Source organism: Heptranchias perlo, chromosome 5, assembly GCF_035084215.1.
Source record: "Heptranchias perlo isolate sHepPer1 chromosome 5, sHepPer1.hap1, whole genome shotgun sequence".
In the NCBI taxonomy this organism is placed as follows: domain Eukaryota; kingdom Metazoa; phylum Chordata; class Chondrichthyes; order Hexanchiformes; family Hexanchidae; genus Heptranchias; species Heptranchias perlo.
The window spans coordinates 62,385,648-62,399,897 of record NC_090329.1 but is presented as its reverse complement, the minus strand read 5'-3'; the positions used below and the strand labels follow the sequence as shown (position 1 = coordinate 62,399,897).

The 14,250-nt window shown below is 46.1% G+C and overlaps 1 protein-coding gene across 1 annotated transcript in view; it reads right to left on the bottom strand.

The window, feature by feature from the left end:
* cdc5l (CDC5 cell division cycle 5-like (S. pombe)) overlaps positions 1–6,814 on the bottom strand; it is a 66,288-nt gene extending 59,474 nt beyond the window's left edge. The window contains exon 1 of the mRNA XM_067984476.1: positions 6,608–6,814. Within this exon, the coding sequence (XP_067840577.1) occupies positions 6,608–6,652 (45 nt within the window). The 5' untranslated portion in view covers positions 6,653–6,814. The remainder of the gene's footprint in view (positions 1–6,607) is intronic.
* Between the last annotated feature and the right edge of the window lie 7,436 nt (positions 6,815–14,250).

Here is a 14,250-nt window from a genome sequence, read left to right as displayed (position 1 = left end):
AATTGGAAGGCCATGGAAACTTTGTCATGACTCTCCAGTCTAACTAGCTCCCAATCTTGACTGCGCGATCGGGTGGACACAATGAACAGAGGGCAGGAATTTCACACAAACAAATGGACAGTAATCCGAGGTCACTTGTCTCAGGGGAAATAGAATGTGGAACAGAAGATTTTTTTTTAAAAAGTGGGGGACCAGAGGGCGGTAGGGTAAAATAAATGAAACAGAAACAAGTCAGAAACTTTTTTTCTAAAATATGTCTAGCCTTGTGCCACTGATGCATGCTAGATTAAGATAGGGCAATGCATTGAGCTCTTTGTAGTCTCCTAAATGAATGGAGATTAAATTCATTCTGAAAATATGAAAACTTGGATTAAAATGGATTTATTGGAAGATTCATTTAAGACTGGTGGAAAAGACAAATTCACGAGATCAATCAAATTCTCACAATTGCTGCCACCCTGGAATTGATAATCTTGCAATTCTACAAAGACTCATGAATTAAAAACCCCAAACTGTCAGTGTTTTCATCAAGGCAAGAGATGTCAGTGCGAGGAAATGGAACATCTTTTTTGCACCCATTGTCAAGTATCCCCAGGTCACACTTAGGGGAAGAGCAAACTCCACGGAAATTTCTCAACTCAAATCTCTGACCTTCGCCACTATGAATTTGTTTCACGCCAGCTATCTTTACAAACCACAAAATGAGATTGCTAATTTGTACAAATTGTAGAAATGTTGTCAGGTATACATGATCAAATGAAGCAGATTGAGACTGCCCAATCTCGTGTCATTTAGAGCCACGCCAGCGAACAAAGACCTGAGACTTTCAATTCATCAGTTTAGACTGGGTTCAAACCTAGATCCCAAGTGTGCTATCCCCAATCCACTATTTTAAGTGTTTGCTATTAGATGGTTCAGGAGCACACTGACAAGGATCTTTACCAAGGTTAATAACAGTGCGTTGCAAGGCACAACACAGATTCTGGGCACAGCCTCAGAAAAACTGGAAGCCATGTGCCAGCCTGCATCAAGAAAAACTTACACTGCACCTTTAGTCCTCATTAACAGCACAGAGTTGACCACCATGACTCGTGTCCAATTACCTGAGAAATGTCTCAAAGATGCCTCGTTGATTACTAAGAATGGCAGGATAAGATCTCTAACAAAAAGCATTGGAATGTGTTGACGGTACCAGCATTGAAGCTATGATAATCAATACTCAGCTCCACTGGCCTGAACATGTTAGGATAGATGACGTACGGTTGCCGAAGCAGGTGCTTTATGGAGAACTGGTGTATGGCAGATGAAAGCATGGCACACAAAGGCACACCGAAGATTCACTTGAAGCAATGCGACCTGGTCATTGCCTCTTGGGTAACCCTGGCCATGCATAGACGGCAATGGCATGCTGAAGTGACAGAAGGGATGAAGGCTTTGGAGCTACAACACCATGCCAGTGTGGAGATAAGATGCAAGAGACAAATGGATCAGCAACAACAGAGGGATCAGCAGGAGAGCTCGCCAGGAATGAGGTTATGTAAAATTTGTGGTAGACAAAATCTATCACGTATCCGCCAGCAGTCATCAACATACCTATCTACGATGAACTCATTGTTGGCGCTGTCATCCTTAAGTACAATGGACACACTACCACTACGAATACATGATGTAGACAAGTTCATAATACAAGTATCTACATCTATCAAAGGTAGTGGTCTCAGGATTACTACCAGTGCCACATGCTAGTGAGTATAGGAACAGGAGAATAGACCGGATCATTGCGTGGCTGCAGGGATGGTGTCCGAGGGAGGGATTTAGATTTCTGGAACATTGGGACCAGTTCTGGGGAAGGTGGGACCTGTACAAGCGAGACGGGTTACACCCGAGCAGGACCGGGACCACTGTCCTCGCGGGGGTGTTTGCTAGTGCTGTTGGGGAAGGTTTAAACTAGAGTGGCAGGGGGATGGGAACCTGAGCAGGGAGTCAGAAGGGAGTAAAGTTGAGAGCAGCAAGAGAGGGGAAGACACAGGGGAACTTTACAATACAAATACTACAAACAGTTGTTCAAGAACAAGTGAAAGGGAAAAGCATAGAGCAGCAGAAAGAAAGTGTACTTTAGACACTACAGATGAAGTGAAAACTAGAAGGCGTAATGCGATTACCCCAGCATCAAAGCTGAAGGTCAGGCTAGGGTGTGTGGCCCAACTAAGAGTTCTATATATAAATGCACGGAGTATAAGGAATAAATTAAATGAACTACAGGTTCAAATTCAAATTGGAGGGTATGACATGATAGCTATTACTGAGACATGGTTGCAGGATGGTCAGGATTGGGAACTAAATATACTGGGTTATAAGGTCTACAGGAGAGATAGGGAAAATGGAACGGGGGGAGGAGTAGCCTTAGTGATTAGAGATGAGATCATTTCAATGATAAAGGAGGATATAACGAGAGGTAAGCAGCCAACAGAGACCTTATGGGTTGAATTGAGAAATAGGAAAGGATCTAAGACTATAGTGGGAGTTGTGTATAATACCCCTGGCAGCAGCTCTGAAGTGCTAGATTATATAAATGCAGAGATTAGACAAGCGTGTAAGAAAGGCATAGTGGTCTTAATGGGGGACTTTAACCTTCACATAGATCGGGAAAAGCTGACTAGCAACTGTCAGAAAGGTAGTGAATTTCCTGAGTGTGTCCAGGATAGTTTTCTACAGCAGTATGTCCTGGAGGCAACAAGGGGGCAAGCCATACTAGATTTAGTAATAAGTAATGAACCAGATTTAGTTAACAGCTTAACTGTATGCGAACATCTATTCAATAGCAATCATAACATGATAGAGTTCAATGTAGTGTATGAAAGGGAAAAAAGTGAATCAGCTGCTAAGATTCTAGACTTGGGTGAGGCCAACTTCAATGGGATGAGACACTGTCCACAATAAACTGGACAAATCTGTTAATGGGTAAAACGACTGATGATCAGTGGGAAATGTTTAAAGAAACATTGAACGTGATACAGAATCGGTTTATACCCCTGAGGGGCAAGAACTCTACTTGCCAAAAAAAACAGCCATGGACAACTAAAGAGGTAAGGGACAGTATAAGACATAAGGAAAGGGCATACAAAAAGGCAAAAAATGGCACAGATCCTGGCAAATGGGAAAGATACAAAGATCAACAAAGGGTCACAAAACAGATAGTAAGAGCTACAAAAAAAAAGAGTATGAAAAGAAACTTGCAAGGGATATCAAAACCAATACGAAGAACTGTTATAGTTACATTAGGAAAAAGAGGGTGGTCAGGATCAGTGTTGGCCCCTTAAAAACTGAAAGTGGGGATATTGTAATTGACAATGGGGAAATGGCGGACATGTTGAACAATTACTTTGCGTCAGTATTTACAGTAGAAAAAGAGGATAGCATGCTGGAAATCCCAAGAAAACTAATATTGAATCAGGGACAGGGACTCGACAAAATTAACATAAGTAAAGCAACAGTAATGAAGAAAATAATAGCACTAAAGAGTGACAAATCCCCAGGACCAGATGGTTTCCATCCCAGGGTTTTAAAGGAAGTAGGTGAGCACATTGCAGATGCCCTAACTATAATCTTTCAAAGTTCTCTAGATTCAGGAACTGTCCCTCTAGAATGGAAAATTGCACGTCACTCCGCTTTTTAAGAAAGGAGAGAGGGGGAAACCAGGGAATTATAAACCAGTTAGCCTAACATCTGTTGTGGGGAAAATGCTGGAGTCTATAATTAAGGATAGGGTGACTGAACACCTCGAGAATTTTCAGTTAATCAGAGAGAGCCAGCATGGATTTGTGAAATGTTAGTCGTGCCTGACAAACTTGACTGAATTTTTTGAAGAGGTGACTAAAGTAGTGGACAGGGGAATGTCAATGGATGTTATTTACATGGACTTCCAGAAGGCATTTGATAAGGTCCCACATAAGAGACCGTTAGCTAAGATAGAAGCCCATGGAATCAAGGGAAAAGTACGGACTTGGTTAGGAAGTTGGCTGAGCGAAAGGCGACAGAGTAGGGATAATGGGTAGGTACTCACATTGGCAGGATGTGACTAGTGGAGTCTGTCTTGGGGCTTCAATTATTCACAATATTTATTAACGACTTAGATGAAGGCATAGAAAGTCTCATATCTAAGTTTGCCGATGACACAAAGATTGGTGGCATTGTAAGCAGTGTAGATGAAAACATAAAATTACAAAGCGATATTGATAGATTAGGTGAATGGACAAAACTGTGGCAAATGGAATTCAATGTAGACAAATGTGACGTCATCCACTTTGGATCAAAAAAGGATAGAACAGGGTACTTTCTAAATGGTAAAAAGTTAAAAACAGTGGATGTCCAAAGGGACCAAGGGGTACAGGTACATAGATCATTGAAGTGTCATGAACAGGTGCAGAAAATAATAAGGCTAATGGAACACTGGCCTTTATATCTAGAGGACGAGAGTACAAGGGGGCAGAAGTTATGCTGCAGCTATACACAACCCTAGTTAGACCGCACCTGGAGTTATGTGAGCAGTTCTGGGCACCGCACCTTCGGAAGGACATATTGGCCTTGGAGGGAGTGCAGCGTAGGTTTACTAGAATGATACCCGGACTTCAAGGGTTAAGTTACGAGGAGAGATTACTCAAATTGGGGTTGTATTCTCTAGAGTTTAGAAGGTTAAGGGGTGATTTGATCAAAGTTTATAAGATATTAAGGGGAACAGATAGGGTGGATAGAGAGAAACTATTTCCGCTGGTTGGGGATTCTAGGTGTAAGGGGCACAGTCTAAAAATTAGAGCCAGACCTTTCAGGAGTGAGATTAGAAAACATTTCTACACACAAAGGGTGGTAGAAGTTTGGAACTCTCTTCCCCAAACGGCAATTGATACTAGCTCAATTGCTAAATTTAAATCTGAGATAGCTTTTTGGCAACCAAAGGTATTTAGGGATATGGGCCAAAGGCGGGTATATGGAGATCAGCCATGATCTTATCAAATGGCGGAGCAGGCACGAGGGGCTGAATGGCCTACTCCTGGTCCTATATACATGAACACATATGGAGTCAGCATGGCATCATCTTGAAGACCAAACTTAAAGTCTACAACACAGCAATTCTCCCAACTCTCCACTGCTGTGGGGTATGGCTGTGCAACAATGTCAGGTGAAGAAACTGAACAAACTTCACATGCATCAACCATGACGTGGTGCATCGGAAGTCCTTTCTGAAACCAATACAACTGGCATCAAAACAATGCTCAACAGCATTAAGTCAACCACGTCGTTTACATGATGGACAACCGACTCACTTCTAAGGAAGTGAGTTACTTTGAGGTCAAAAACGGCAGGTGTCTCTCTCTAGATAGGAAACAGAGATAAAGACACCTTGAGAAAGCTCGGACTGGGCGGGCATTGGGCTCTGAACAGATTGGAATAGCATCACCTGCATACTGGGGTGGTGCACTTAAAAAGACCAGTCCAAGCTGAGCAGGTAGAGAAACTCAGTGAGCCACACATTAGGTGAAGCAACTGATTCCCAGCAGAACATCTCTCGCGGTTCCCAGACTTGACTCGTCAGTCAGTAGATAGAACTGAAAGAACATCTCATGATCCTGATTTCCACATCGTTCACCTGAGGAAGGAGGTAGCCTCCGAAAGCTTGTGAATTTAAAATAAAATTGCTGGACTATAACTTGGTGTTGTAAAATTGTTTACAAATCTCATGATCCGGTCACCCTCTTCCTTAAAGACAGGAAGCCCTTAAAAATACCACTCGATAGTTAAACACAGCCCCATGGCAGGGACAGCGGCCCGGGTCCCCGGCCCCAGGACAAAGGACAGCGGACAGCGGCCCGGGTCCCCGGCCCCAGGACAAAGGACAGCGGACAGCGGCCCGGGTCCCCGGCCCCAGGACAAAGGACAGCGGACAGCGGCCCGGGTCCCCGGCCCCAGGACAAAGGACAGCGGACAGCGGCCCGGGTCCCCGGCCCCAGGACAAAGGACAGCGGACAGCGGCCCGGGTCCCCGGCCCCAGGACAGGGGACAGCGGACAGCGGCCCGGGTCCCCGGCCCCAGGACAGGGGACAGCGGACAGCGGCCCGGGTCCCCGGCCCCAGGACAGGGGACAGCGGCCCGGGTCCCCGGCCCCAGGACAGCGGACAGCGGCCCGGGTCCCCGGCCCCAGGACAGCGGACAGCGGCCCGGGTCCCCGGCCCCAGGACAGCGGACAGCGGCCCGGGTCCCCGGCCCCAGGACAGCGGACAGCGGCCCGGGTCCCCGGCCCCAGGACAGCGGACAGCGGCCCGGGTCCCCGGCCCCAGGACAGGGGACAGCGGCCCGGGTCCCCGGCCCCAGGACAGGGGACAGCGGCCCGGGTCCCCGGCCCCAGGACAGGGGACAGCGGCCCGGGTCCCCGGCCCCAGGACAGGGGACAGCGGCCCGGGTCCCCGGCCCCAGGACAGCGGACAGCGGCCCGGGTCCCCGGCCCCAGGACAGGGTCAGTGGCCCGGGTCCCCGGCCCGAGGACAGGGTCAGTGGCCCGGGTCCCCGGCCCCGCCCCGGCCCGTGTGGCGCAGGCCCGCCAGCGGCCGCTCACCTCCGTGTTCCTCCAGACTCCTCCCTTGATCATTATCCGCGGCATCCTGGCGCTTGGCGACGGGCCGGAGGAGATCCTCCGACAGCAGAGCGAGAAGAAAAGGGGGAACCCGTTGGGTTTCTCAGCAGCTGGATCCCGGCCCAGGGGGGACGCAGGCTTCGGCCCTGCGCACACACCAACAACCGAGGCCCAACAAAGAGCGACCTCCGCTTCCCCTGCAGCAAGACGGCCACATGCCGCCGCCGCCGCCCTCACTCCCAGGGCGTGTGCTCCCTCTAGGCAGGCTGACTGTCACTGCACCCAGGTACATCCATCACCCCCACCCTAACCTGCACCGGTGGATTTTCCTCTAGGAACAGGAGTAGACCTTTCAGTCTCTCGAGCCTGTTCCGCCATTCAATTAGATCATGGCTGATCTGTATCTTAACTCCATCTATTCCCCCTTAGTTCAGTAACCCGTCATACCCTTGCCTAAAAAAAATCTATCAATCTCAGTTTTGAAATTTTCCATTGGCCGAGCCTCAACAGGTCTTTGGGGCAGGGAGTTCCAGATTTCCACAACTCTTTGTGTGAAGAAGTGCTTCCAGACATCACCCCTTAATGGCCTAGCTCTAATGAATAAAATGAAAAAATGTTTTTCCTGAACTGTATGAAGGAATTACAATTTTATCCTTTAACTTTACACACAGAAGAAAATATGCTTCCAGGAATATTGTTGAATGCCAGATTGAATGATTTGCATTAGCATTAGGATTTCAGCAAAGCCTAATAGTGGGTGTGTGAAATTTTCATTAAAAGTCTAAAAAAAAAATCCCCTTCTCAACTTAAGCCTGGGCAGAGTACTTTGAATTATATAGCCGTAAAATTCTTTGGTTGTGGTAAGGCGCAAGCCAAAATTAGCATCTCTGGGGGATGGGAGTAGAAATTTCTGGTGGGGCCGATTTATTAAGGGATTCCACTAGAAATTCTGTCCAGTTTCAGGGCAGCCTGAAGAAGCGCCTAACCTCACAGTCACAGCCACATGCAACCGACGGACTTAGGACAGGATGACATCATCCTAAATCCCAGGATTCATGTTTTCCCATCTGCCCGTGACAATGTGCACCAGTGTTTAAAAGGCACAGCTTACTAGGACTTCATAAGATGGAAGTACTTCATTAAAGGGACACTGTTCACTGAGATACCTAATGGAGACTTTTGGCCATATCTTGGGACTCACTGCAGGTAGGGTTGCCATCCCTCTCTGATTGTCCAGAAGTCTCTAGGAATGGGGCATGAATCTCCCGGGTACTGCTGCTAGCAGGCCAGTTGAACGTCATCTTTTATATTTCTTGCCGGACCTGCTGTTTCCCCTCCCCCACCCTGATGCACACATAAAGACCAGGTTAAGAATTCAGCAAACCGTTTGGATGCTCAATGGAAGGTTCCAGTATTTGGATAATTCCGGGGTTGCCTTGCAGAATATGTCCAGCACTGTCTAACAAATTGTGGTAGCATGTTGTGTATTTCACAATTTTGCAATCATAGAATCATAGAAAGGTTACAGCAGGAAGGAGGCCATTCTGCCCATCGAGTCCGTGCCGTATTGTGCCGTGCTGTACTGTGCCTCCGCCAATCAGGAATGGACTGATGGTAGATGTCCCGGAGGATGCCAGAGAACCTGATGATGACATTGCTGATGCTGTAGACCCAGCCCATGAAGAACAGGAAACAGATGCAGTGGCATTGGCTGCTGGACAGGTGAGAGACAGACTCATTTTGCACACCATCATAGATGAATAGAGTACTATTATTTGGAAGTCTTAGCACATCAATGGTTGGCCTCCTCTATCCAAACTCCCTATGATCAATATAAAATCCGTGCTTCTCACTGTCAACCATCACATCCTAATCCAGAACTTAAACATCAGCATATTACCTGTTCCCCATTATCATACAAGAGAACCAAACATCAAGCAACGTCAGGTTCCACATGTACACTGACGACACCCAGCTCTACCTCACCACCACCTCTCTTGGACCCCTCCACTGTCTCTCATTTGTCATACTGCAGGTCCGACATCCAGTACTGGATGAGCAAAAATTTCCTCCAACTAAATATTGGGAAGATCAGAGCCAATGTCTTTGGTCCCTGCCGCAAACTCTGTTCCCTAGCCACTGACAGCATCCCACTCCCTGGCCACTCTGTGAGGCTGAACCAGATCATTCACAATCTTGGGGTCCCATTTGAGCATGAGATTAGCTTCTGACCACATATCCGCTCCATCACCAAGACCACCTACTCCCACCTCCATAACATCGTCCGTCTCCGCCCCTGCCTCAGCTCATCTGCTGCTGAAACTCACATCCATGCCTTTGTTACCTCTAGACTTGACTATTCCAAAGCTGTCCTAGCTGGCCTCCCATCTTCCACCATCTATAAACATCCAGATTATTACCTGAGCCATGAACAAATTGGCACAGGGTAAATCAGATCAGAGAGATGAATGCGTGGCTCAAAGATTGGTGTGGGAGAAGTGGGTTTTGATTCATGGGGCACTGGCATCGGTACTGGGGAAAGAGGGAGCTGTTCCGTTGGTACAGGCTTCATCTGAACCAAGCTGGGACCAGAGTTCTGGCAAACTGAATAACTAGGGCGGTAGAGAAGGCTTTAAACTAAATAGAGTGGGGGAGGGCTCAGGTGGGGCAAAGTTTAGATTGATAAAGAGAAAAGGCAAGGAAGTAGTACAGGAAAGTGATGGGGGTAATGATAAACAGAGTGTGTCAGGAAGGGACAGAGTGTACAAACATACGAGTGCGCTAGCAAATGGGGCCGGGGTAGGAAAGAATGGTAAAAAGTCAAAATTAAAGATTCTTTATCTGAATGTGCGCAGCATTCATAATAAGATAGATGAATTGACAGCATAAATAGAAACAAATGGGTATGATCTCGTGGCCATTACAGACGTGGTTGCAAGGTGACCAAGGTTGGGAGCTAAATATTCAAGGTTATTTAACATTTCAGAAGGATAGGAGAAAAGGTAAAGGTGGTGGGGTAGCTCTGTTAATAAAGGATGAAATTGATATAATAGTGAGAAATGATCTTGGCTCAGAAGATCAAGATGTCGAATCAATTTGGGTGGAGGTAAGAAATAGCAAGGGAAAGAAATCACTGGTGGGAGTAGTATATAGGCCCCCTAAAAGTAGCTACACTGTAGGGCAAAATATAAATTAGGAAATTAGGGGGGCTTGTAAAAAAGGTAATGCAATAATCATGGGCGATTTTAACTTTCACATAGATTGGACAAATCAAATTGGCAAAAATAGCCCTGAGGAGGAGTTCATAGAGTGTATTAGGGACTGTTTCTTAGACCAATGCGTCGGGGAACCAACCAGGGAACAGGTCATTTTTGGATCTGGTAATGGTTAACGAAACAGGATTAATTAATGATCTCAAAGTAAAGGATCCCTTGGGAAGCAGTGATCATAACATGATAGAATTTCACATCCAGTTTGAGAGCGAGGATCTTGGGTCTGAAACTACTGTATTAAACTTAAATAAGGGCAATTATAAAGGAATGAGGGTGGAATTGGCTAAAGTGGACTGTGTAAACAGATTAGATGTGTTGGTGGTGCAGGTGACCTCCTGTGCCACCTCGAGCCAGGCCTTCTTGGTGGCAGAGGCAGGCCGCTCCCTCCCGCCCGCCGGGGGCAAGGTCTCTGTCCTACCCCTCCTCCTCACCACATCCAATGATACCTGGAGTGAGGCATCATTAAACCTGGGAGCAGCCTTCCCCCTGGGCTGCTCCATGCTGTAACTTTTCCTATTTCTTGCAGCATCAGTCAGTGGAGGACTGCCCCTTTAAATAGAGCTCCTCCAGCTGACAGACCTTACTGCGCATGTGCAGTTCACCCGGCGCGCAGCTCAGCAGCGGGGAACCCAGAAGATCAGGTAAGTGGATCCAATTAGGCTGTGATCGTGCGCAGGGCAGACTGATTTCACCGGGCGCGTTACCCACGCGCCCAATCGCCCCCCCCTGCCGCGAACCAGCCGCCCTGGTAATATCGAGCCCAACGTGTCTGCAAAGGGATATTGACAGGTTAAGCAAATGGGCAAAAATTTGGCAGATGGAATATAATGTGGGAAAATGTGATGTCATCCACTTTGGGAGGAAAAGTAAAAAAGCAAAATATTATTTGAATGGAGAAATACTACAAAATGCTGCGGTACAGAGGGATCTGGGTGTCCTCGTACATGAAACACAAAAAGTCAACATACAGGTGCAGCAGGTAATCCGGAAGGCAAACGGAATATTGGCCTTTATATCTAGGGGGATGGAGTATAAAAGCAGGGAAGTCATGCTACAACTGTACAGGGTGCTGGTGAGACCACACCTGGAGTACTGCATACAGTTCTGGTGCCCTTATTTAAGGAAGGACATACTTGCATTGGAGGCAGATCAGAGAAGGTTCACTAGGTTGATTCCGGGTATGGAAGGGTTGTCTTATGAGGAAAGACTGAACAGATTGGGTCTGTACTCATTGGAGTTTAGAAGAATCAGAGGTGATCTTATTGAAACATACAAAATTATGAGGGGACTTGATAGGGTAGATGCCGAGAGGATGTTACCCCTCATGGGGGAATCTTAAACTAGGGGGCATAGTCTCAGAATAAGGGGTCACCTGTTTAAGTCGGAAATGAGGAGGAATTTCTTCTCCCAGAGGGTTGTGAATCTTTGGAATTCTTTACCCCAAAAAAGCTGTGGAGGCTGAGTCATTGAATAAATTCAAGGCTGAGTTAGACAAATTTTTGATCAGCAAGGGAGTCAAAGGATATGGGGAAAGGGCAGGAAAGTGGAATTGAGGTAAAAATCAGATCAGCCATTATCTCATTGAATGGCGGAGCAGGCTTGAGGGGCCGAATGGCCTACTCCTGCTCCTATCTTTTATGGTCTTATGATCTTAACTTGGGCTCATCCAAAATTCTGCTGCCTGTATCCTAACTTGCACTGAGTCCCGTTCTCCTATCACCCCTGTGCTCACTGACCTTCATTAGTTCTCGGTCCGGGAACGGCTCGATTTTAAAATTCTCATCCTTGTTTTCAAATCTCTCCATGGCCTCACCTCTCCCTATCTTAAAAACCTCCTCCAGCCCTACAACCGTCCGAGATCTCTGCATTTCTCCAATTCTTGCCTCTTGCGCTTCAGCTGCCTAGGCCCTGAGCTCTGGAATTCCCTCCCTAAATCTATCTGCCTAACTACCTCTCTCTCCTCCTTTAAGATGCTCCTTAACACCTACCTCTCTGATCAAGCTTTTGGTCACCTGCCCTAATATCTCCTTATGTGGCTCGGTATCAAATTTTGGACGTGTTACTACGTTAAAGGTGCTATGTAAATGCAACTTGTTGCTGTTATTGTTGTTGCTTACATCAAATATTCTTGTAATTTATTACGAATATTTACAAACACATCATTTAGTTCTGTCACCATGCACATTCCTTGTGACCACACAAGTTTTTTGGTGCACTGCTCTGAAACTTCTATGTGTCACCAGAGGGCCTGGGGTCTGAAATGTAGATGGCTGCCACAAAATATTATGAACCTCTTGGGATGAAGGTGGACCTTCTGTCAGAGCCCCCAAATCCTGAGATGGCCACAGGCAGTTTGACTCCTTATCATGGGCTCCTTGACAGCCTAATTGTGCAAACTAGTAGGCTTCTGCAGGAAGCTGATGGAGTGCTCCTCTGGGTAGAACATTAGTCATTAACCAACTGGTGGTCCAGCCCCACAGACATACCTATAAGCTGAGAATCCTTCACTGCGGTGTGCGCTGGTGATTTTTTTCTTCCACCAGTTTCTTGGCCTGATTGCAGGGATTGACTGCATCTTTGCAGAAACTGCCTGTCTTCTACTGGGACATACTAAAGGTTTGGAATTTGGTTGCTTCCTGCAGGGCTCGCTCCCAAACAAGGAGGCGGCGATCCTGGTGGAGCCGCTCCTCAGAGCTGCCCGTGTTCGGATTTAGTAACATGAGGCTGGTGGAGTGAATAGCCTTGTTGCAAAAGTAATCAGAGTTAGGGTCCTACTGGATGGTAATGGGGTAGGGTGGATATTGCCAGATGCATTAGCTGCCCAGATGTCTTCGTGTTACATCAACCTTGTGGCCAGAGCTATCCAGGAAACAAAGTCTTCTTTCGGCCCTGACTCAGTGCAGTGTATTGAGGAAGGTTAAAGTTTGTGGAGCGGTTCCGTCCGATCTCACCCCCGTTTGGATGGAGTGCTCATCGACACAAAGCTCCAAAACCTCCCTCAGGAACCTCCGCCTCACAACTTGAGCCTTCTCTTGGAAATTCCCTCCGTGCCATTCCACTCTGCATGGTGGGATTTCCTGTACAATTGGATGCTGCACACTCAGAGTGTTGCACGGCACTGTGGCTTTGAATAAAATATTGAGCCAGTTTACGAACACTCTCTTGTTCTGCAGCCTTGTGAAATCCACCCGTCCCCAACACTTTTTATTCTTAATCATCTGGTGTGCAGAGGTGGCAGGCTGGTTGGAGAAAGCATCTGCACCTGAAACGTTAACTTGACTGTTCTCTCCACCGATGCTGCCTGAGTGTTTCCAGCATTTTCTGTTTTTGTTTCAGGTTTCCAGCAGTTTTTTGTTTCTTGTTCATTAGCTGGGTTAAACTTGAAATTGCATAACAGTTTCAAGGATTACAACACATGTTTGCCAAAGTTTATTATTTTCAGTTTATATATCAAACTAACAGGCAGCACTTCTGTGTTACATTTAAGTCTATAACTTGGATGATATTAATATAAAAAATATTGCCTTTGGTTAGCGAACAGTTCTGTCTTTCTCTGCGGTGCAGTGCTTCTGGCCTTTGAGGTACTTTCTCAGCAAGTTGCATATTGTTTTCTTCCTGATTTTTTGGCAATCATTTTTGTCTCCCTTCTAGCCAATACCATAGATGCATTTACACTGTTTTACTGCACTAAACTTTTTATACTCCTCCTAACTTATATTACTGAATTAACTGTTGGATTACACTGTTCCACATATACGATAAACGTCAGAACTGTTGGACTATGCTCTGGTTCAAAGGGTAGTCCAATAGTTTGACAGTTTTCGGATATCCACTGATTACAGATGTCTTCTTTCTTGGTAAATACACCTTTCAGTGTGAGTTTTAAGTCTTTAATCATAAGATCACAAGATAATTAATTTCAGATGAGAAAAGTCATTTGGCCCATTCGATTCATCCATCCATAGAGATCCTAACATACCTCCATTGTAGCATACAGTTGTTTCATAAATGATTTCAGGGTTTTTCCACATGTTGATCACTCTTTGTCTGAAGAAGAATTTTCTTATATAAGTCCTAAAATGAGCTTTTACTACTTTAAACCTGTATCCCCTAGTGATATTCTGGGTTAAGTTTATCCATACCAAGTTGAGGTACACCACATCATAGGGCTTCCCACCATTCATTGGGTTGTCACTTCCTCAAAGAAGAGGATGGTCAGACAGGATCTGCCCTGTCTAGATCCATACTCACTGCTGTTAACTAGGTTATTGTTGTGCAGATGATTCTCAAGTTTACTTCTAATAATCAATTCCATTATTTTACAAGGAATTAAAGTAAGTTTTTTGAGGGTGT